The following is a 22,812-nucleotide window of genomic DNA, read 5'->3' as shown; positions in this document are numbered from 1 at the left end:
GCAACTAAAGAAATTATTCACGTCCCAGCCAATTCTACAGCACCCAGATCCTGGAACCCCTTTTGTTGTGCAAGCGGACGCCTCGGATGTGGCAATTGGGGCTGTACTCTTACAACCGGTGGGAGACCACCTTCATCCCTGTGCCTTTTACTCCCGTCAACTAACCACACCAGAGAAAAATTATACCATTTGGGAAAAAGAACTACTGGCCATAAAGGCAGCTTTTGAAACTTGGAGACATTGGCTAGAAGGGGCCAAATTTCCCATTGAAGTCCACACTGATCATCGTAATCTAGAACACCTAAGAACTGCCCGCAAACTAAACCAGAGGCAGCAACGTTGGGCTTTATTCTTTGAACGTTTCAACTTCCAGATCCATTATGTGACCCCAGCCCAAACCAAGCAAGCAGACGCCCTGTCACGTAAACCGGAATACGCTGCAGGACGCAAGGAGACCTTTGAATCCCAACTGCTACAACCCGAGAACTTTGCCACGCTCACGGTGGGGAACACCAAATCCATTCCCATTGGTTCAACTTCCCCTACTCCAGGACCCATCTGTGCTCAAGAAATCAGGGCTAGTCAGCAAGCAGATGCCTGGGCGCAGGACCAACTTCGCCAAGGTCTGCATTTTCCCTTTTCGCTTAAAGATGGGCTGCTCTGCTATAGAAATCATGTTTATATCCCACCCGGACCGGGCAGGGAGAAAGCGCTTCGCCTGTGTCATGACTGCAAACCAGCAGGACACTTCGGACTATTTAAAACTATGCATTTGATCCTAAGGGATTTTTGGTGGCCCAAGATCCGCAAGGATGTAGAAAAATATGTCAACACCTGCCCAGTATGCCAGCGCTCCAAGATACGAAGGGAAAAGCCCTCAGGGCTTTTACACCCCCTTCCTACCCCATCTCGCCCATGGGAAATAATTTCCGCGGATTTCATCACTGACCTACCACCTTCCTGTGGATTCACCACGATCTTAGTGGTGGTGGACCTTTTCACCAAGTTAGCCCATTTCATTCCCTGCGAAGGCCTCCCCACGGCCAAAGAAACTGCGGATCTATTTCTTCAGCATGTTTTCAGACTACATGGATTGCCCAAGAGTTTAGTCACAGACCGTGGATCTCAATTCACCTCTCGTTTTTGGAAGGCACTACAAAAACTACTGGGCATAGACTCTCGCTTATCTTCAGCTCATCATCCCCAAACAGATGGGCAAACGGAGCGCACCAATGCCACTTTGGAGCAGTATCTTCGCTGTTATGTAAACTACCAACAGGACAATTGGGCTTCTCTGTTACCACTGTCTGAGTTTGCCTACAATAATGGAGTTCAAGCTTCTACAAAAGAAACGCCGTTCTTTGCAAACTACGGCTTCCATCCACGTTTCTTTCCCCCTGTCATTGAAACTTCAGAAGTTCCCGCAGCAGAGGATTGGTTGCAGGAACTCACAGCGGTGCAACAACTTTTGCTCCAGCAACTGGACCAAGCCAAAGAGGACTATAAACGCCACGCTGACAAACACCGCCAGCCGGGCCCTGAAATCAAGGTAGGAGATCGGGTTTTTCTGTCCACTCGCTTTCTGCCCTCCCACCGCCCTTGCCGGAAGTTAGATGCCCGTTTCATCGGCCCCTATCCAGTGGTGGCGCAATTAAACCCCGTGACTTTCAAACTCCAACTTCCGCGTTCAATGCGCATCCACCCAGTGTTTCACCGTTCCCTGCTCCTTCCGGCGGATGGTGTGCGTCCTGATACAGACCAACCGGCCCCCCCTCCTGTTTTGATGAATGGGGAGGAGGAGTTTGAGGTTGAGGACATTTTGGATTCTCGCTTTCATCGCCGCCGCCTACAATATCTCATTGACTGGGTGGGTTTTGGGCCTGAGGAACGCTCTTGGGAAGACGCCTCCACAGTCCATGCTCCTGATCTAACCCGTCGCTTTCATCTGACCTATCCCACCAAACCGCGACCTCGCGCCTCGGGGAGAGGATCCCAGTTTGGGAGGGGCCCTGAGGAGGGGGATAGTGTGATGAACCATGGGCCTTGCAGTCCTGCTCAGGACATTGTAATTCCTGATGAAGATGAAAACTTGGGTTTTTTACCTTCCCAGTCTGAACTGGATTCCTCTCAGCCAGATCTTTCCCAGGCAGATCTGGGAACCTTGCACCTGCAAGAAAGTTGTGCCCCAGAAGTATGTCAAACAACCCCAGAGCCTACTTCTCCCGTGTTCTTGCGCCGGGAGTTTTGTAAACAACAGAGAAGTTTGGATTCAGCTTCGCGCAGGAGTGCGAGGATAGCAGCTAAGAATGTTGCCAATTAACACTGGTTCTCGTGAGAATCTTTAAGGAGTTTAACATCTGGTCTCAGAGTTTAGCTTTCGTTTCTGATTCCCAGAGAACCGCTTTGGTGAGAAAGTTGGACTCTATATAGGTGTTTTGCCCGCGTAGCAACTTCGCGGAGTCAATTCGTCAGCCTACGGAGCGAGTTGTGTCTGGACAGCGCGCTCCGGTTGAAGCCTCGCTCATGCTCAAGCCTTGCCTTGCTATCCAGCCTTCGCCTTGCTTCCCAGCCTTGTTTACCTGCGGACCTTGCCTTGTTTCCCAGGACTAATCCTTGCCTTGTTTCACGGATTTTACCAAGTTATTCCACGGACCTTGTTCTTGTTCTTAGTTATCTTGTTCCACGTTCAAGCCTTGTTTCTAGTATCAAGATATTTCCTAGCCACGCTCAAGTTTTATGGACTAAAGGACCTTGTCATCTCCCCTCACTTTGCTTGGCAAAGTGAGTGTTTCGGTTATTGGATTACAACTTTGGACCTTAATATTTCATATTGGACATTATTTCCTTGGACTAATTTTGACCTTTCCTGAAAGGTCTGCTTCTGGACTATCTTTTACATTTGCTTTTACTAACTTTATATATTTCCTTAATAAAGATATTAGATAGTTTCTGGCTTCTGCGTATGGTTATTGGTGCTCTGTAGCCTGGGTCGTGACACCTGTGACGCGAGAGCGAGGGAATCTCTGTGCATGCACAGAAGGGTCCCATCATCCAAAATGGCTGATGGGACTCTTCCGTGCATGCGCAGAGGGTTGCTCGCTCACACAATATCCTAAAACGCAGGAATTCTGCCACGGAAAAACAAAAGAGAAGTGGCGGTGGGCGATGGCGGGGCTGCGGCGGCATCACATTTTCACGGGGGCGCCTCGAGTGCGCCCTCTGTTGGTGTGCGCCAACGGCGGCACCTACTTAGCCTCGCTGTTGGACCGCCTCTGCTCACCCTGAAGGGACCACAGTGGTTTAAAGTATCTTGTTGTTATTGGTTGGTTTGTGGGGTGTGCGTTTGTCTGTCTGTCTGTCTGTCTGTCTGTCTGTCTGTCTACATTGCCCTGCTTTAGGCAAAATCAGTAGATAATCTGCAATTTGGCGGAAACTCTGGAGTATCTCAGGCCTTCAAAGCAGTCCAAACAGCTGGGTTGGTTCTGATTTGTCCTTATCCACTATCCAGACAATGCCACCATCAATACAGGGAAAGGTGATGGATCATGTCTGTGTCACCTCCACTGCCATTCCTAGCTGGCCACAGGGTTCCACCCAAGCCTTTGGCCATTGGGGACACCACTGCTGATTGGCCCACCCCTTTTTGCTGATCATATAGGTGTCCCATTTAGACATCAGCAAAGGCAACTGTCATGGTGAGGAACTCTGTGACTGGCTAAAAGCAATGACAGCAATGACCCAAAGGATGTGATAGTCCATTGGTACAAATGTGGTCCCAGCACATCTGGGCAGCACGTAATCCAGACTTACCCTGGGCTAATCCGCCTAGTGTAGATACATCCTAAACATATTTTCTTTCTTTGAGCCTCATGAAGGAATGAGAACAAAACCCAGTCCTGACAACAGGCTGGCAGATTGCCACTGAAAGGATCCCCCACCACAGAATGTAGTCTGATGAGCATTCTGTGTAACAAATGGCTCTAAAATTGTGAGCATGAGGAAGCACTCTGTCTCTTGCAGCATCTTCAAAACACAGGGCCCTCTCTCAGACCCCCGTACTAATACAAATTTAATTTGGAAGGATATAGGCCAGTTAAAGTTACATGAAATGAGAGAAAGGCACCTTCATGTATGCGATCTCATCACACCAAAATTAAAAGTAAATTTGTTGTCCAAAATGCTGCTACAATTGAGTGGAAAAACATAATACATTTGCACTCCGGGGAACTGTCTGGAATACACTCCCAGCATTGCTTGAAATGAAAAGGAGGGAGGTAGGAAGGGTGGGGTGGAGACAATAAGGGGAAAATCCAAGTCTATCACCAACAGTGCTATTACAGAATTGGACCGACAATAAGTGTTTGGGGGGAGGGAGCCCAACATCATAACTAATCTGTAACTTGTGACCATGCTAAGTATAGGATGCGAATGGCAGATAAATAATTACAAATGAGTCTTTCATTTTCTTCCCTCTCCTCTCCTCAGAATAACTGCTTCGTACCATGAAGGGCCAAGCTGGGGTTAACTCTAGCTGACCAGAATGATGCAATGCACAATTGAGCCTCTGTCCTGAGCCAAGCAGCTTTCATGGAGTGGTCCCTTTTAATTAGCTGCCTGAGATTTTCAGGACCTGACAATTTCTTTATGGCACCCAGCCAATTAAGGGGAGGCCAAGTGGCCTCTATTTCAATTTGGCTTTTGCTCAGACTACTTGCAGGATGACAGCACTTGGCACAGGTAGTGTCTTACAGTGGCATGCAATTTAACAGAAGAAAAAGCAGGAGGCATATCTGCAGATATGAAAACTCTACATCACTCTCCCCTTCTCTTTCTGTCCACTCACGGTTTCCCAGCAAAGGCTTAGCAACAAGATTGCTGATAAACCTTGATAAGGAAGAATTGCTGCTTGGTTCTTTGCTGGCACACCCCCACAGAGCTCCAAATACCTCCGGGAGTGATGGAATTGACTGGCTGCCCAGAGTCCTTGGGTAAAGAATGGCACATTGCAAAGTTATATATGCAGCAAAGAGCAGAAACAGCAGCTGGTGACTCCAATGTCAGTGGGGGTAGTGAATATGCCCAGGCTTTTAGTCCAGACTTTAGATAAGCTGTTGAAGGTGCTGAACCCTGTCATCAAAAATAGCTCAGTATCTGGGATAGCAATTTAAAGACTGAATTCAAACTTGGAGTGGGTGTCATTAATATCAGAGATACCACTGATAATAAGAGGCTAGCTTTCACCAAATATTTATTGTGTGTGTGTGGGGGGGGGGGGGGTTGAAATAAGTTCTGTGCTAGAGATTAGCAAATTGGGATACTGTTAGGAATATTCAGACAGTACCTTTATCGGGGTTGTTGTATGTTTTCTGGGCTGTATGGCCATGTTCTAGAAGTATTCCCTCCTGACGTTTCGCCCACATCTATGGAAGGCATCCTCAGAGGTTGTGAGGTATGGAGAAACTAAGCAAGGAAGGTTTGTATATATCTGTGGAAAGTCCAGGGTGAGAGAAGAACTCTTAGTTGGAGGCCAGTGTGAATGTTGTAGTTAATCACCTTAATTAGCATTGAATATCTTCATCTCCTGGCTTCCTGCCTGAGGGCATCCTTTGTTTAGATTCGTTAGCTGCCCTTGGTTCCTATGATTTTATTTACTGTTCTGATTTTATTTACTGTTCAGGCCGACAGGGAGCTCTGGTGTGGGCTGGTCCATGAGGTCATGAAGAGTCGGAAGCGACTGAACAAATAAAAAACAATAACCTGTATCCCAATGTGATCATCAGAGAAAAGAGAAGCATCCATGAAGGAAGAAAAAAGAGGAAATAATATTCACAGAGGTTGAGAAAGTATTTAGGAGCAAATGAATATACACACAGTCCCCAAATTATGAACAAGATAGGTTCTGTAAGTTTGTTTTTAAGTGTAGCTGGAGTTACACTTAAAAATGTACTTGTTCTGATTTACAAAAGTGATAATAAAACTTAACCTACTACATTCTTTCCTAAATTCAGCTCACTTAAAAGTTGCTTCACATTGAGGAAAGAGATGCTTGGGCTTTTGTAGATTGCACATGATGTGTAGTGAACCTAACATCTTTACAATGCCATCCAAAGCACAATTATTTCTGAGTAAACAGCTATGACATTTCACTGTTAGTACAGCAAAGCTCACTGTAAATACTTGTTTAACCTGTTTAGTAACTTTAAAAATAATTAGGTTATTGTTGCATTGTATTAGATTCACCTATTTGCATTGTTTAGTGGTTTTGATTTTGAACTGTAAGGATGGTTTCAGTTATTTCATTACAGTAGAGTCTCACTTATCCAACATAAACGGGCCGGCAGAACGTTGGATAAGTGAATATGTTGGATAATAAAGAGAGATTAAGGAGAAGCCTATTAAATTAGGTTATGATTTTACAAATTGAGCACCAAAACATCATGTTACACAACAAATTTGGCAGAAAAGGTAGTTCAATATGCAGTAATGCTACGTAGTAATTACTGTATTTACGAATTTAGCACCAAAATATCATGATGTATTGAAAACATTGACTACAAAAATGCGTTGGATAATCCAGAACGTTGGATAAGTGAATGTTGGATAAGTGAGACTCTACTGTATTTTTGTTGTAATCTGCTCTCAGATGAGAGATAGATTGATATATAGATATAAAGGATGCCTGACTAATGATTCTGTTTGCCCCATAAAACTCATGGAATTAGTGGCCTTTTTCTTCCTTTCCTTCCATCAGATGAAATATCTAACTTCTTGCGATGTAGTGCAAAGCCGTACTATGTTATGTCTGTTTCCTTGAGCACCTTTATAGCACCATCCCCTCCACTACAATTATCATCACATTTTGGGTTAATGTTCCATGTAAAAAAGCCAAGTTGGCACCATCGTTCCCTCCTTATGAAAGAGAAGAGATCTATACCAGTTGGATTGCTATGTCCATTACACAGGGTTCACTTCTTGCATTATTTTAAGTACATAAGACAGGGAATTTCTTCTAGTGCACTCTCTTGCCCATCACAAAGGTGGGATCTTCAGTCCTGTAGGTATATCTACTAAGACTATGTTTGTGGATGACATCATACAGCCTTATCGCACTAGAGCAGTGGTTCCCAACCATTGGGCCTCTAGGTGTTTTGGACTTCAACTCCCAAAAATCTCAGTCAGCTTACCAGCTGTTAAGAACTGTGGGAGTTGAAGTCCAAAACACCTGGAAGTCCAAAGGGTGGGAACCATTGCTCTAGTGTGATGAGGCTGATGTCAAACATAGCCTACTTAATAACAGCACAAACCGTGACCAGAAACAGCAAACTGTGTCAGCTCTGGGCACAACAATAGCCTCCATTTCCAGACACTCTTTTTAATTATGCTTGACAATACTGAGCTTCATAATGGCAGGTCTTTTGACACTTTGGTGGGTGGCCCCTTTCAGGATATCATGCTCTTTGTCTTGAAATAATACTGATGAATACTTCTTTCTATATATATGTAGTGTCATGGTGTGATTCTTACTGACATTTCTTGTACCAAACACCATTGTTGATCAGCCAGATTGTGTGAAATCTTGCCATGAAATATTCTTGTTTTCACCATCAGATTTGGAAGCCATCCAAATATCCATCAAAATTCTGGAACCTAGGGTTTCTGCAGCCTCCTACTAATTATAGTTGTATTCCCAAGATACTATCAAAGATTGTGTAAAATGTTTTCCGACCAGCCTCCTGTCTAAGTTCAACAAATACACAGCTTGAAAATTATAGATTTGACTAGAAAATTCTGGGAGTCTTTGCCCAAAATGCCTGTTTTCCAAGTGGGGAGGAGCAGCAAACAAACAGTGTAAGATGGTCCCATTTCCTTGATCAGTCAAAAGTTTCAGATAGCAATACTGGGCATAATGCTATGCTTTGGTTTTGTTTGCTTTGGGTTTTTTGTTAGTTTTCAGTTTGTTTTTGTATGAAGGTGCACTGGCAATGTAAATACAGTAGAGTCTCACTTATCCAACACTCGCTTATCCAACGTTCTGGATTATCCAATGCATTTTTGTAGTCAATGTTTTCAATACATCGTGATATTTTGGTGCTAAACTCATAAATACAGTAATTACTACATAGCATTACTGTGTATTGAACTACTTTTTCTGTCAAATTTGTTGTATAACGTAATGTTTTGGTGCTTAATTTGTAAAATCATAACCTAATTTGATGTTTAATAGGCTTTTCCTTAATCCCTCCTTATTATCCAACATATTCGCTTATCCAACATTCTGCCGGCCCGTTTATGTTGGATAAGTGAGACTCTACTGTATTTGCTTTATATGCATGCAAAGTATATTGGAAGTAACCATTCCTCAACATACAAGAAGCAGGTCTATCAACTAATAGATTAATAGTAGACTATTTACAGCAAGTGAAAGTGGGTGACTAACAAAACATTTCTGAACAACCAAAGCACAGCAGGTATGATCCAAGTTCATTATTTCAATGTCACAACTATTATTGTGATATGTTCAATGAAATGAATAGGTCAGGAAATATCACTGGGTTCTCTGACACCAAATATCAATTCAAATGCAAGACATCATTCTGGTCCTTCATGAATCTGGAGGAAAACCCTATGATGCAACTTCTTGGCAGCAAGACAAATGTCTAAGAATTTAGTTCCAGTCTGCTAGAATAGGGCTGTTTTATACAGTTGCCAGCTCCCATGTGGTACTGTGTGAATCATTGCTTGGTTTTTCTCTTGGCATTTGTTGAATATTTTATATATCTCCCTTCATAAACATAGTAGAATGATAGCCACATAAACTATTTGGGTTGGAGCCCAGATTTTCCATTTAGTAGGAAAAGGACTCCAGTTGTAGAGGTTCTCTTTGCCCTCACCTATCTTTGGAGCTAATGTCAGTACACTATTTGTACCTAATATATCTATATCTATTGTTACAGATAGTTATAATAGTTTGATACTGGTTTAATTGTCACAACTCCATCCCTTGGAAACCAGGAATTTGTAGTAAGGTAAAATTCTGAAGGTTTTCTGCAAGAAAGTTCTGCTGTAGAGAGGAGGAGAGTGATAGAGAGAGAACATATGTTTCTGTTCAAATTAAAACCAACATTGTAGCTAAAGGGGCTGTTTCAAGACAGAAGCGTTTTTTCAATCTGTGCAGAAGGAACATTTGCACAGCAATGGGTGCTCAAAGGGTACAAGCACAAAACATAAGCAAAAAGCAATGTTTTTCATGCATTAACATTGCTATGTTTTGAAATTCCCTCCCATCTCCCTGATTGGTCAGTGCCGAGAAGCCAGCCGGCATTTCCCAGGCCTCTGAATGGTTGAGAGGCTGACCTTAGCTGGTTGCAATCTGATTGGTGCAGGAGGCAATGACATGGCTGGGGATCTCCTCCCAGCTGGGCAGGGAATCCCTGAGGTTTCCAATGAGTTGGCGGAGTTGGTCTCTGGGGCAGAGAGGTCTCCAAGGGGTAGTGTCCACCCTGGGTGTGTAGCAATGGAATAATGAAGATGATGCGAGTCTGAAAAGATGATTGATAGGATTATGCAGCTACCAAGTCCTGGATGCAAAGACAATGAGCACTATATTCGTAGACATCTTCTCATGCTAGGAAGACAAAGAAAAGCCCCTAGAAATGACTATGGGTGATGGGAGTGCAATCATAGGAAGTTGGGAATCTTAGAAAGCCTTTGTCCAGCGAATAGCTGAGATCCCCAAAGGGAAAGTTCCGGGTGGCAGGCAGATGGTCTCCCACTGGCATGTAGGAAGATTATTTGTTCAACAGTTTATATCTCATCTCTGGTTCCCACACAGAATCTGGAAAGACTATCTGGAATGGATGAGATTGCTCAAGAAGTGATTAAAGTTCACAAGTTCATGTAGGCTTCTTTTCTCTTTCATATAGTTCAGTAAAACAAGATAATAATAAAAATATAAGAACATAAAAGACTGAGTTCATGTGGTGTTTCAAAATAATTTCTTAGAAAATGGGATGAAGGGAGAGGGGCCTTGCCGTGGGTGCATGTAGGGCATGAAAGGTTATTTGCCATATTTGTTTTAATTCATTCTTCTGCACTCATGCACACATTCGCATAAAAAAGGAAGAAAAGAAATATATGAGAATGTGGAAATGAAGGTATTTGATACATTGTAGCATTTAGTAGCTTGATGTGTTGTTGAAGGCTTCCATGGCCAGAATCACTGGGTTGTTGTGCATGTTCTGGGCTGTATGGCCATGTTCCAGAAGCATTCTCTCCTGAAGTTTCACCGCATCTATGGCAGGCATCCTCAGAGGTTGTGAGTGTTGTGACTCAGCTGGAACCTCAGATGGACTCTGACGAGGATTATGGGATTCAGGTTCAAAATCAGGTTCAAAATGTTCCTGTTGTAGAGGAATGATGTTGGTGTTGATGATACTGAAACTAGCCAGGTGCAAATTGACTCAGAAAAGGAGGACAGTTCTCAGTGTAATAGCAAGCAGGCTGACGCTAATGAGCAGGCTGACCTTGATGAAATTGATTCTTTAGATCGAGCTGACCGTTTGGAATTCAGGGTTCAAAGGAGTGTGAGAATAGCAAACAAGGAGGTGGTCAGAGGCCAAAGAAATGCTTTCATGCTTTGCAAAGGGTATTAAAGCAGTGTGTTTGGAGACAAACCTCTGTCAAAGCAACTTTCGTTCAACCAAGAAGCAAGCTCTCATTTTCCTGGATTATCTTGTAGCCTATTGGTTCATGTTCACGGGACTTTGTTATGCTCTAATGGGACTTTGTTTATTCCTTGTGATTTCTTGGATTATTCTCTAAGGCTTTATTTTGTAACAATCTTTTGGAACTTTACTTTTGATTTTAAAGAACTTTTTATCTTCTATTTTCTAATAAACTAAAAAGACTTCAACCTGTATGCAGTTTGGTGTATATAGCAAGGTGAAGCTAACCTGAGGTGCGACAGTGAGGTATATTTGTGGAGCCTCCGGTGGCCTAGGGAATAAAAGCCTCGTGATTTGAAGGTTGGGTTGCTGACCTGAAAGCTGCCAGGTTCAAATCCCACCCAGGGAGAGCGTGAATGAGCTCCCTCTTTCAGCTCCAGCTCCATGCGGGGACATGAGAGAAGCCTCCCACAAAACATCAAAAACATCCGGGCATCCCCTGGGCAACGTCCTTGCAGACGACCAATTCTCTCACTCCAGAAGCAACTCCAGTTACTCCTGACATGAAAAAAAAAATATTGGAAAGCTAAGCAAGGGAGTTTTATATATCTGTGGAAGGTCCAGGGTGGGAGAAAGAACTGTTATCTTTCTCCCACCCTGGGACCACCAAACACAGCACCCAAACATGAATCAAGGAACGTGAAAGGCACTGCAGACTAACATAGTCAGAGAAGTCAGCCATAACAGAGCACTTTATGAACCAACCTGGACACAGTATATTATTTGAGAACACAGAAATGCTCGACCACTCCAACAACTATCATGTCAGACTACACAGAGAAGCCATTGAAATCTTCTAATGTTCTGCATTTTTCGTTTATTTTTCCTGTTTGATTTTCATTACAGTAATTACTGTTGGACTCCCCTGAATTGCTTTAGGGCTGCTTAATATCTATAAAGCACAAAGGCATCTGACAGATGGTGTGACATAAATTTCGTGTGAAATCTATTAATGATGAAGTCCCTCAGCCATCAACTCCCTCCCAGATACGTAGCTGTAAGCTAGACTCAACTTTTCCTTCTAAAATAGTGAAAATATCTGTAATATGGAATTAACTACAGTAACCAGTCTTTACAGCAGTGCAAATATATACTTTAAATACTTATCCATTTTATCTGCTATGTGGGTCTGTTTATATATTGTACATATTGTCGGTTTTGTTCATCTTTTTGTACATCGCTTTCTAAAACAGTGCACAAATGTTGTTATTATTCATATTATTTAGCAAGTCTCTGTAGACCTCAAAATTTAAAGTCTTGGCATATGGAGTATCACAATTTATTTCATATCATATTGCAAAACATTTGTTCTCTAAGTGAAATTAACAAGACTTAAATATGCTTAACTTTTAATAAGACATAAAAGTAATAACTTGATAGGCCCCATTCCTTATTTAAAGCATTTCCTGTATACATATTTGGGCTGGGGGTGGCAAAGATACAGTTTTGAATGTCTTCTAAAAATAGGGCAAATTCTTGGCAAGTGGGAAAACAAAAGAAGTTAAAATAAGCTCAGTGTTACAGCACAGTCTAAAAAAATTCACAGATTCCCTGTTAAGCCCATTATTTCACTTTCAGAAGGAAAGTTTCATGTCATAGCATTCAGTTTGCTTGAGGATGTTCCAGATGTTGGCCTGGGAATCAAGTCCCTAAGGAAAATATTGTTGTTTTCAGAATTCATTTTTGTCAGTGGGAAATGGCACTTTGTTTTATTTTGAATTAAAATGTAAAATAATTGTCAGGGAAGTGGAAAATGAAGAATTTTAAATTATTCCCACAAGTGCAAAGATCAACAAATTAATCAGTGAAGTAAAAGGTAATTATTTGGAAAGAGAGAGACTATATTAGGGCTAACAGTTTTTAGGATTTGATTTAATGCATGACTCTCCAGATATTTTGGACTATGGCCTTCATAATCGCATTCCCTTCAGTATTTCATATATGAAAATGAAACACTCGTGACTGAAAGGTCATCTGTCAAGGGTGATTTAATTGTGCTTTTCCTACATGGCAGGGGTTGGATTAGATGGCCCATGTGGTCTCTTTCAACTCAATATTCTATTATGCTAAGTGACTATGTAGTAGGGGAATGTGATCATGATGGCAAATATTATTAATAAAATAAAATACATAAGCTAAGAATGCCTTCAGCAGATTGCTTTTGCCTGCAAGCACACACAGAGACACTAATAAAGAATTCAGGTTAAAATTGGAGGCTTCTTTGAGTTCAACATTGTCATTAAATGCTCAAGTACCCTCTGTGATTATAAAGTGATTTTAAAAATCAGCTTCAATTATTTCATCAGCTGCAAGATTGGAACAATACCTGGCCATAGTTGTGCATTGTTTGACTATAGTTACCCTTTATTTACTAACATCCTGTTTGTGGTGCATGTTTTGTGGGGCTACCTTTTAAAGTGGTCTGTAAAGAGCTCTTGGAGCCACCAATGGCACAACAGATTAAACCACTGAGCTGCTGAACTTGCTGATCGAAAGGCTGGTGGTTCAAATCTGGGGAGCAGTGTGAGCTCCCACTGTCAGCCCCAGCTTCTGCCAACCTAGCTGTTCGAAAACATGCAAATGTGAGTAGATCAATAGGTACCGCTTCTGCAGGAAGGTAACAGTGCTCCATGCAGTCATGCTGGCCACATGACCTAGGAGGTGTCTACGGGCAACGCCGGCTGTTCGGCTTAGAAATGGAAATGAGCACCAACCCCCAGAGTCGAACACGACTAGACTTAATGTCAAGGGAAAACCTTTAACTTTACCTTAAAGAGCTCTTAGTTTAAAATACAACAACAAGATTGTTACCTTGATGGATGGGATGTTTTCAGACAAATAGTTTCTAGTGCTAATTGACAGCAATGTACAGGTATCCTGTGTTCCTCAAAATAGATTGAGTGTTTGTGTGTTTGTGTGTACCATGTAAGAAATTATGGGGAAATGCTAGAAAATTAAAAGATAGATGAGGACATTCTCTAAAACAGAACACAACCTATAGACATCATCCTTTCCTGGGCTATTTTCAAACCCCAAAATTGGATCTACTATAGATCTAACTGGATATCACAAAGATCTCAGTATAAAAGCCAGCATATATTTGTTTCAGGCCAAAGAACAGGTGGGAGGCAGATTCCACCCAGAAAATGATATAAGTGGACAGGCTTTCTTTCGTGGCAGTCTTTGACCACAATGTTATCCAAATGCAAACTATTGAACATGAAAATATAAATGTTTGATATTTTTAAAGTACTGATTGCGGGAAATGGCCAGTATAGTTTTTTTTTTTTTCGTGTCAGGAGCAACCGGAGTTGCTTCTGGAGTGAGAGAATTGGCCGTCTGCAAGGACGTTGCCCAGGGGACGCCCGGATGTTTTGATGTTTTACTATCCTTGTGGGAGGCTTCTTTCATGTGCCCGCATGGAGCTGGAGCTGATAGAGGGAGCTCATCCATGCTCTTCCTGGGTGGGATTCGAACCTGGCAGCCTTCAGGTTAGCAATCCAACCTTCAAGTCACAAGGCTTTTATCCCCTAGGCCACTGGGGGCAATAACAAAATACATCCCATTGCCATTAACAAGTAAAATATAGAAGGCATTGGCATAATCATCATCTCAAGAATTGTCTCCAGAGCGCTGTGTGATTTTCAGCAGGGAGATGTCAAACCACACAAATCACTGAACTACTCTGAATTGTACTTTCACCTTTAACACAGAAGGAAAAACAAATTAACCAGACCAAGGGATTTTGTTTTAACAGGTGCCAGAACATCATGGCACTTTCCTTATCTGGAATAGTCCAAACAAATACATCTCATTTATTTTGCAATACTGTTCAGGTGTAAAGGCAAAAAAAGGTCTACTTCTTCAAACACATTAGTTAGCATTCTATTAGAAACATGTGTGTGTGCCTTCAAATCACCTGCAAATATATGTATGTGCATGTGTTCATGCGTTCAAGTTGCTTATTGACTTATAACAGCTGCATGAATTTTGTAGGGTCTTCATAAATAAGGAATACTCAGGATTTCATAGGTTTTGTTAGGCAAAAGATGGTTTGCCACTGCCATCCTCCGACATATAGTCTATAGCACTTGGTATTCTTTGGTGATCTGTCATTAAAGTCTAACAAAGGCTGACCCTGCTTAGCTTTCAACATCAAACAGGATCTGGTGCTTTTAGGCCATACACACATACAGGCTTTTCTTACATGTGTATGTCCCTTTTTGGGGGACACCCCCATACACATACCCTTTGAAGCTCCCCACACTCCAAAAGGAGTACGCAACATCTGGCTATGTCACTGTATGTCAACTTTTGGGGGAAGCATACCACAGAATCATCTGGAGGGTCCAGGTAACTCATAGAGATGCTTTTTCATCCTCTGGGTTCTGCAGTTAAAGTGGTCTTATGGTACCAAGGGTGGCGAAGTCACGAGTGGAGTGCCGCAGGGTTCCGTCCTGGGCCCGGTTCTGTTCAATATCTTTATTAACGACTTAGACAAAGGGTTAGAAGGCACGATCATCAAGTTTGCAGACGACACCAAACTGGGAGGGATAGCCAACACTCCAGAAGAAAGGAGCAGAATTCAAAACGATCTTGACAGACTAGAGAGATGGGCCGAAACTAACAAAATGAAGTTCAACAGGGACAAATGCAAGATACTTCACTTTGGCAGAAAAAATGGAATGCAAAGATACAGAATGGGGGACGCCTGGCTAGACAGCAGTACATGTGAAAAAGATCTTGGAGTCCTTGTGGACAACAAGTTAAACATGAGCCAGCAATGTGATGCAGCTGCTAAGAAAGCCAATGGGATTCTGTCCTGCATCAATAGGGGAATAGCGTCTAGATCCAGGGAAGTCATGCTCCCCCTCTACTCTGCCTTGGTCAAACCACACCTGGAATACTGCATCCAATTCTGGGCACCACAGTTGAAGGGAGATGTTGACAAGCTGGAAAGCGTCCAGAGGAGGGCAACTAAAATGATCAAAGGTCTGGAGAACAAGCCCTTTGAGGAGAGGCTTAAAGAACTGGGCTTTTTAGCCTGCAGAAGAGAAGGCTGAGAGGAGACATGATAGCCATGTACAAATATGTGAGGGGAAGTAATAGGGAGGAGGGAGCAAGCTTGTTTTCTGCTGCCCAGCAGACTAGGACACGGAACAATGGCTTCAAACTACAGGAAAGGAGATTCCACCTGAACATCAGGAAGAACTTCCTCACTGTGAGGGCTGTTCAGCAGTGGAACTCTCTCCCCCGGACTGTGGTGGAGGCTCCTTCTTTGGAGGCTTTTAAACAGAGGCTGGATGACCATCTGTTGGGGGGTGCTTTGAATGCGATTTCCTGCTTCTTGGCAGGGGGTTGGACTGGATGGCCCATGAGGTCTCTTCCAACTCTACTATTCTATGATTCTATGATTCTATGAAGTGTGTTAAAGCACTGAGCTGCTGAACTTGCAGAAAGGTCCCAGGTTCAAACCCCGGGAGCGGCCCCTGTTAGCTCCAGCTTCTGCCAACCTAGCAGGGGTTGGTGCTCATCTCCATTTCTAAGCCGAAGAGCCGGTGTTGTCCTTAGACACCTCCAAGGTCATGTGGCTGGCATGACTGCATGGACCGCCGTTACCTTCCCGCCAGAGCGGTACCTATTGATCTACTCACATTGACATGTTTTCGAACCTCTAGGTTGCCAGGAGCTGGAGCTAACAGTGGCCACTCACGCCGCTCCCGGGGTTTGAACCTGGGACCTTTCGGTCTCCAGCTCAGTGCTTTAACGGACTTCACCACCGGGGCTACGGGCTGCTATATAGCACCTTGCATGTAAGCTGAACTTTCTGCCAAGAACGGAGCAGAGAAAATAACCATTTTAGCAACCTTGGAAAAATTATCTCCAAGGAATCCCTAAGTGGCTGTTTGTATTCACCAATTATGTTATGGAGAGCTCTGTGACTTCCCTCTTCAGCAAGGAGTAAAAAGGATGAGAGAAGAAATACTGACTTGAGCACAGGACCACACAGATAGCTGGGAGTGGTGAGATCAGTTACACAGAGGGATAAAGCTGTAAATTTCCCAGGGCTCTCACACCCAGTCTAGCACACCTGGCTTTTGCAGCAGTCCTAGGAGATGTGGATAAGTTCTGCTAAGTTGGTAAGGCTTGTTCCGTATTTAAGGAATAAAAGTATTTGACAAACTGCACAGGGAATGGGGAAGTGTGGAGACTGCTGAATGAGAGATGAAACAGCTGCAGGGTAAATTCACTGGAGGAAATATGTAACTGAGGTCAGAATCTGGCAAATTGGTTCTAGGCCATATGTGTGTGGCTTTGTGGGGGGAAATATTTTCCTCTGCCAGTATTGTTATCTCACAGCAGGGGTCAGAATTATACGACCCTCCAGACATTGTTGAACTGCAATTCTTAGCAGCCCTAGCCAGTTTAGCCAGTGTTGAGGAATACTTTAAGTTGCAGTTCAGCAACATCTGAAGGGTAATACAAATCTTACTCCAGTTTTGAAGTGCTGAAGCACAGTTCCCATCATCCCAAACCAGCAAAGCCACATGGAAATTACAGCCCAATGCAAAGTACAGTAGAGTCTCGCTTATCCAACGTAAACGGGCCAGCAGAACGTTGGATAAGCAAATATGTTGGATAATAAGGAGGGATGTTTGTATGTATGTATTTGTATGTATGTACCCCCGAGTCCCCATGGGGAGATGGTGGAGGGGTATAAATAAAGTATCATCATGAGTATTTTTATCCTTTACAATTTTATCTTGTAAATCGCCTAGAGCATCTTGGATGGAGGGCGATTAATAAGTAATTAAATGATGATGATGATTAAGGAAAAGCCTATTAAACATTAAATTAGGTTATGATTTTACAAGTTTGACAGAAAAAGTAGTTCAATACACAGTAATGCTATGTAGTAATTACTTTATTTATTTATTTATTTATTTATTTATTTATTTATTATTGAAACTTATATGCCGCCACTCTCCTAGGGCTCGGGGCGGCTGACAAGAACAGGCTAAAATCTAACAATTTAAAAACATCTTTAAAATATCTTTTAAAAAACATCTTAAAAACACTCCCCCAGGGCTCGGAGTGGCTTACAAAAACAAGCTAAAATCTAAGCAATTTAAAAATAGCAATAATGATTTTAGCACCAAAATATCACGATGTATTGAAATCATTGACTACAAAAATGCGTTGGATAATCCAGAATGTTGGATAAGCGAATGTTGGATAAGTGAGACTCTACTGTATATGTGTGCTTGCCTTAATAGAGATCAAAATAGAAATATTTAAATAAAGAAATACTTGAAGTTTTTTTGTTTTTCCTCACATTACCATTTAACTTATATGCACATTTGCAAAACTAAATTTGAATTTACATTTAGAATATAAACCTTTAAAACTCATGGTTCAAGTATTTTAGATTTGTCGGAATCTCTTTTTTACCTCTCGGTTGAAAGATTCAAATATTGACAATTTGTGGAATATAATTTATCACTGTACATCAGTCTATCAAGATGCTTTAAAACATCCTTACTTCAAAAAATAATATAAAATTTTCTTGGATCACCATTGTTTAATAATGTCAAGAATGCAATAACAATTACTTTCAAACTATATGGTGAATCCTGGTTTGTTTGCTTGCTTGCTTTAAGGCAGTGATTCTTAACCTGTGGGTCCCCAGGTGTTTTTGACCTTCAACTCCCAGAAATCCTAACAGCTGGTAAACTGGCTGGGATTTCTTGGAGTTGTAGGCCAAAACACCTGTGAACCCACAGGTTGAGAAGCACTGCTTTAAGGAGGGATGGACATAACACTTGCTTTAGTATCAAGAATTCCACAGGAATACAGGCCTATTCTTGTTCTGAAAAAGAAGCCACATATAGGTCAGGTTCAAATTATTATTATTATTATTATTATTATTATTATTATTATTATTATTATTATTATTCCCTGCCCCATCTCCCCAAGGGGACTCAGGGCGGCTTACATGGGGCCAAGCCCAGGCAACAAACAATATAAAACTCAACAATAAAAACAAATCATAAGCAAATAAAATCACAAATTACACTATGTAACATGTTTTGGTTCCCGAGTTATAAATGCCATTTTCTAATTGATTCTTTCATAAACACATGGGAAAAGTTTTTTACGACATCCAGCAGTACATTTTACTATCGTTTTTCAAAAAATATCTCATTGAGTCTCAACCACTTCAACATAGCCACAAAAATGAAATTTCTGGAGTATAACAACTACTTTCAAAGTAAGTACCACACAATTAAATGGGAAATAACACTTTCAATCTAGGAACACAAAGTTTTCAAATTTTGTTATACAGTAGAGTCTCACTTATCCAACATAAACGGGCTGGCAGAACGTTGGATAAGCAAATATGTTGGATAATAAGGAGAGATGAAGGAGAAGCCTATTAAACATCAAATTAGGTAATGATTTTACAAATTACGCACCAAAATATCATGTTATACAACAAATGTGACAGAAAAAGTAGTTCAATATGCAGTAATGCTATGTAGTAGTTACTGTATTTATTAATTTAGCACCAAAAAATTATGATACATTGAAAACATTGACTACAAAAATGCGTTGGATAATCCAGAACGTTGGATAAGCGAATGTTGGATAAGTGAGACTCTACTGTATAGTGTTATTTGAGAGTTTGTTCTCATGTACAGTATCTGAAAAAAAACCTAAAAAATATGAGCAAAATATATGTTATTTTTAAAAAGAAGTGAAAATTCTATGGAATTAAAAACTTTCATATTTAACTAAAATACAAGATATAAAAAGTCAGCAGGCAACTTGAAGCCACTCACACACACAAAGTACTGTATGGTGTCTTTGGAGCATCTTGTAACAGCAATTCAACTGTGATGTGTAAAGTAGATTTGTGCATAGATCCATTTTAGCCATTTTACTTCGGTCAAATGGGCTTCTTCAGCTCTGTTAACAGCAAGGGCCCAGCTATTACGTTCTCCCATCCATAACAGGACCATGTGGCAGCCAATCACAGTTCCTCCTTCCCTATTCGGCATCACAGTTGTGTCCTGGCTTCAGTGTAGTGACTTGGAGAGTCACTCTTTTAGCTTCTTTTTCTCCTCTGCTCCTCTCCTTCAGAAAATACTTCTAAAAGACCATTATTATTAATAATAATAGTAATCCCAGAAAACAAAAGAAAAGAAAAGCCTCATTATCAGAAAACTATTACCACCTAGTTACCTCTCCTCTAAAGTAAAGTAGAAACAGCTTTAAGGAAAGCATTTGAAATCGAAGCAGAAAGGTGTTAGGGGGAAAAATGCAGGTAGGGCCTGCAGTAACAATCAAAAGAAAAGAGAGGGCTTTTTAAGGAAGCCAGAGGATAGCTCCAGGCCATCATTCATCCTTCTCAGCGGGAAGTGGGAAGCCTCCTTAAAATGCCTTAATGGAAAGCTGTGGGCAGGGAAGGATATAAAGACAAACAACAGGTAAAGGTAAAGGTAAAGGTTTCCCCTGATGTTAAATCCAGTTGTGTCCGACTCTGGGGATTGGTCCTCATCTCCATTTCTAAGCTGAAGAGCCGGCGTTGTCCATAGACACCTCCAAGGTCATGTGGCCGTCATGACTGCATGGAACGCCATTACCTTCCCGCCAGAGCGGTACCTATTCTACTCACATTGGCATGTTTTCGAACTGATAGGTTGGCAGAAGCTGGGGCTAACAGCAGGCGCTCACTCTGCTCCCCGGATTTGAACCTAGGGACCTTTCAGTCTGCAAGTTCAGCAGCTCAGCGCTTTAACACACTGCACCACCGGAGGCTCCAGGACAAACAATGCCATTGCTTAAAATGATGGGAAGGGGAGCTCGGGACCACCCCCCCCCCCCCCCATTGTCACCAATGTGCTGGATCTAGCCGTATTTTTTGGCTGTGGTCCTAAATCTCCATCCGGCTGTTTTCGGGAGGCATGCGAAAATGGATATGGGGATCTAGCCAGTTACGGGAAGAATTATATGATATATGATATATTTAAATATATGATATATTTATCTCTCACCTTACCCTTCCTTATCAGTGTTTACTTTTCCAAAGCCTCCCTTGCTCTTAACCAAGGGAATATTTTGAAATGAGAAAGAAACCCTTGCAAGTCAGGAAGAAGAAATATATATATATATATATATATATATATATATATATATACACACACACACACACACACACACACACACACACACCCATTAATCTTATAAAAACATTTTCCCCTGAAATATTTGTTAATCTCTGCTACAGATATATAAGCATTTCCACCTGTGAGCCTTTGCAGTCCCTATGTACCTTTATATTTGTATCTATATATATACATATCTCTCTCTCTCTCTCTCTCTCTATATATATATATATATATATACACATACATATATCTATCTATATACATTAATTTAATATATGAATTTCCCCCTCATATGTTTGCAAGTCTTTGCAAATCCTATAAACATACAGATATCTAGAGATTTCAATATACAGTAGAGTCTCACTTATCCAACACTCGCTTATCTAACGTTCTGGATTATCCAACACATTTTTGTAGTCAATGTTTTCAATATAACGTGATATTTTGGTGCTAAATTCATAAATACAGTAATTACTACAAAACATTACTGCATATTGAACTACTTTTTCTGTCAAATTTGTTGTATAACATGATGTTTTGGTGCTGAATTTGTAAAATCATAACCTAATTTGATGTTTAATAGGCTTTTCCTTATTGCCTCCTTATTATCCAACATATCCGCTTATCCAACATTCTGCCAGCCCGTTTATGTTGGATAAGTGAGACTCTACTGTACCTGTATATCTGTATCTATATGTATACATTATTTTATATGTATATTGCAAATATTGCTGGAGGGAAATGCACATATATAGAGAGAGAGGATTTGCAAACATTTCGGATGAAATGCATATGTGAAATTAGTATATATAATTATAGATCTATATCTAGCTCTGCATTGTTTATGTAGGCATTGAATGTTTGCCTGTTACTATATTGGAAGCTGGCCTGTGTCCCCATGGGGAGACAGGACAGGGTACAAATGAAGTTATTATTATTATTATTATTTTATTATTGCACAGCAAACAAGATAGATATGCTGGATTTCGTTTCACAAAATCACAAGTCGAACACTTCCCAAGTGTCTAGGACTGTGTGATGTATTTTCGGATGATGCGTGCAGATCCCAGTAGGGTGGCCTTTTGCAGTTGGCAGATCGTAATTTTGTCAATGTCTATGGTTTCCAAATGCCGGCTGAGATCTTTTGGCACGGCACCCAGTATGCCCATCACCACTGGGACCACCTGCACTGGTTTCTCCCAGAGTCTTTGAAGTTCAATCTTGAGGTCCTGAAATTTTCCTGTTGTTTTTCGTCAATGCGACTGTCACCTGGGATGGCAACATCAATGATCCAAACCTTTTTCTTTTCCACAACTGTGATGTCTGGTGTGTTGTGTTCCAGAACTTTGTCAGTCTGGATTCGGAAGTCCCATAGTATCTTTGCCTGTTCATTTTCCAATACTTTTGCAGGTTTGTGATCCCACCAGTTCTTTGCTGCTGGAAGGTGGTACTTGAGGCATAAGTTCCAATGAATCATTTGGGCCACTTAGTTTGTAGTCTGTCTATGCAATTTTCTTACAGCAGCTGAGGAGATGATCAATGGTTTCGTCGGTTTCCTTGCACAGTCTGCATTATTATTATTATTATTATTATTATTATTATTATTATTATTATGTTATTGTTAATACCATATTGTTTTTGTTGACTCTACTTTTCCACTTACAGAGCTAGTTTACTGTTTTTCTTTGAAATACGGTAAATACTGAAAAACCTTTAACCTACTGATGGCTCAATATAATTCCATTGGGATCTATTTTCATTTTGAAATTTATCAGTAGCTGCTACGTTTTCCACCCTCGGCTTATATTTGAGTCAATAACTTTCCCCATTTTTTGTGGTAAAATTAGGTGCCTCAGCTTATATTAGGGTCTGCTTATACTCGAGTATATACGGTAACTATTAAAAACACAGGAGGG

At 41.3% G+C, this 22,812-nt stretch overlaps 1 protein-coding gene and 1 long non-coding RNA gene across 2 annotated transcripts in view; both read left to right on the top strand.

Annotated features, from left to right (window-relative positions):
• The first annotated feature begins 5,352 nt into the window (after positions 1 to 5,352).
• Positions 5,353 to 22,812, top strand: part of LOC134299017 (uncharacterized) — a 252,780-nt gene continuing 235,320 nt past the window's right edge. Inside the window, exon 1 of the long non-coding RNA XR_010006179.1 lies at positions 5,353 to 5,449. This is a non-coding gene — a long non-coding RNA (uncharacterized LOC134299017). The remainder of the gene's footprint in view (positions 5,450 to 22,812) is intronic.
• The window catches only part of adamts16 (ADAM metallopeptidase with thrombospondin type 1 motif 16), a 126,091-nt gene continuing 120,083 nt past the window's right edge, over positions 16,805 to 22,812 (top strand). The window contains exon 1 of the mRNA XM_008115056.3: positions 16,805 to 16,864. Within this exon, the coding sequence (XP_008113263.2) occupies positions 16,841 to 16,864 (24 nt within the window). The 5' untranslated portion in view covers positions 16,805 to 16,840. The remainder of the gene's footprint in view (positions 16,865 to 22,812) is intronic.

This window comes from Anolis carolinensis, chromosome 4 (assembly GCF_035594765.1).
Source record: "Anolis carolinensis isolate JA03-04 chromosome 4, rAnoCar3.1.pri, whole genome shotgun sequence".
NCBI classification, from domain to species: Eukaryota; Metazoa; Chordata; class Lepidosauria; order Squamata; family Dactyloidae; genus Anolis; species Anolis carolinensis.
Note: the sequence above shows the minus strand (reverse complement) of the source record. Positions and strands in the feature narration are given on the sequence as shown.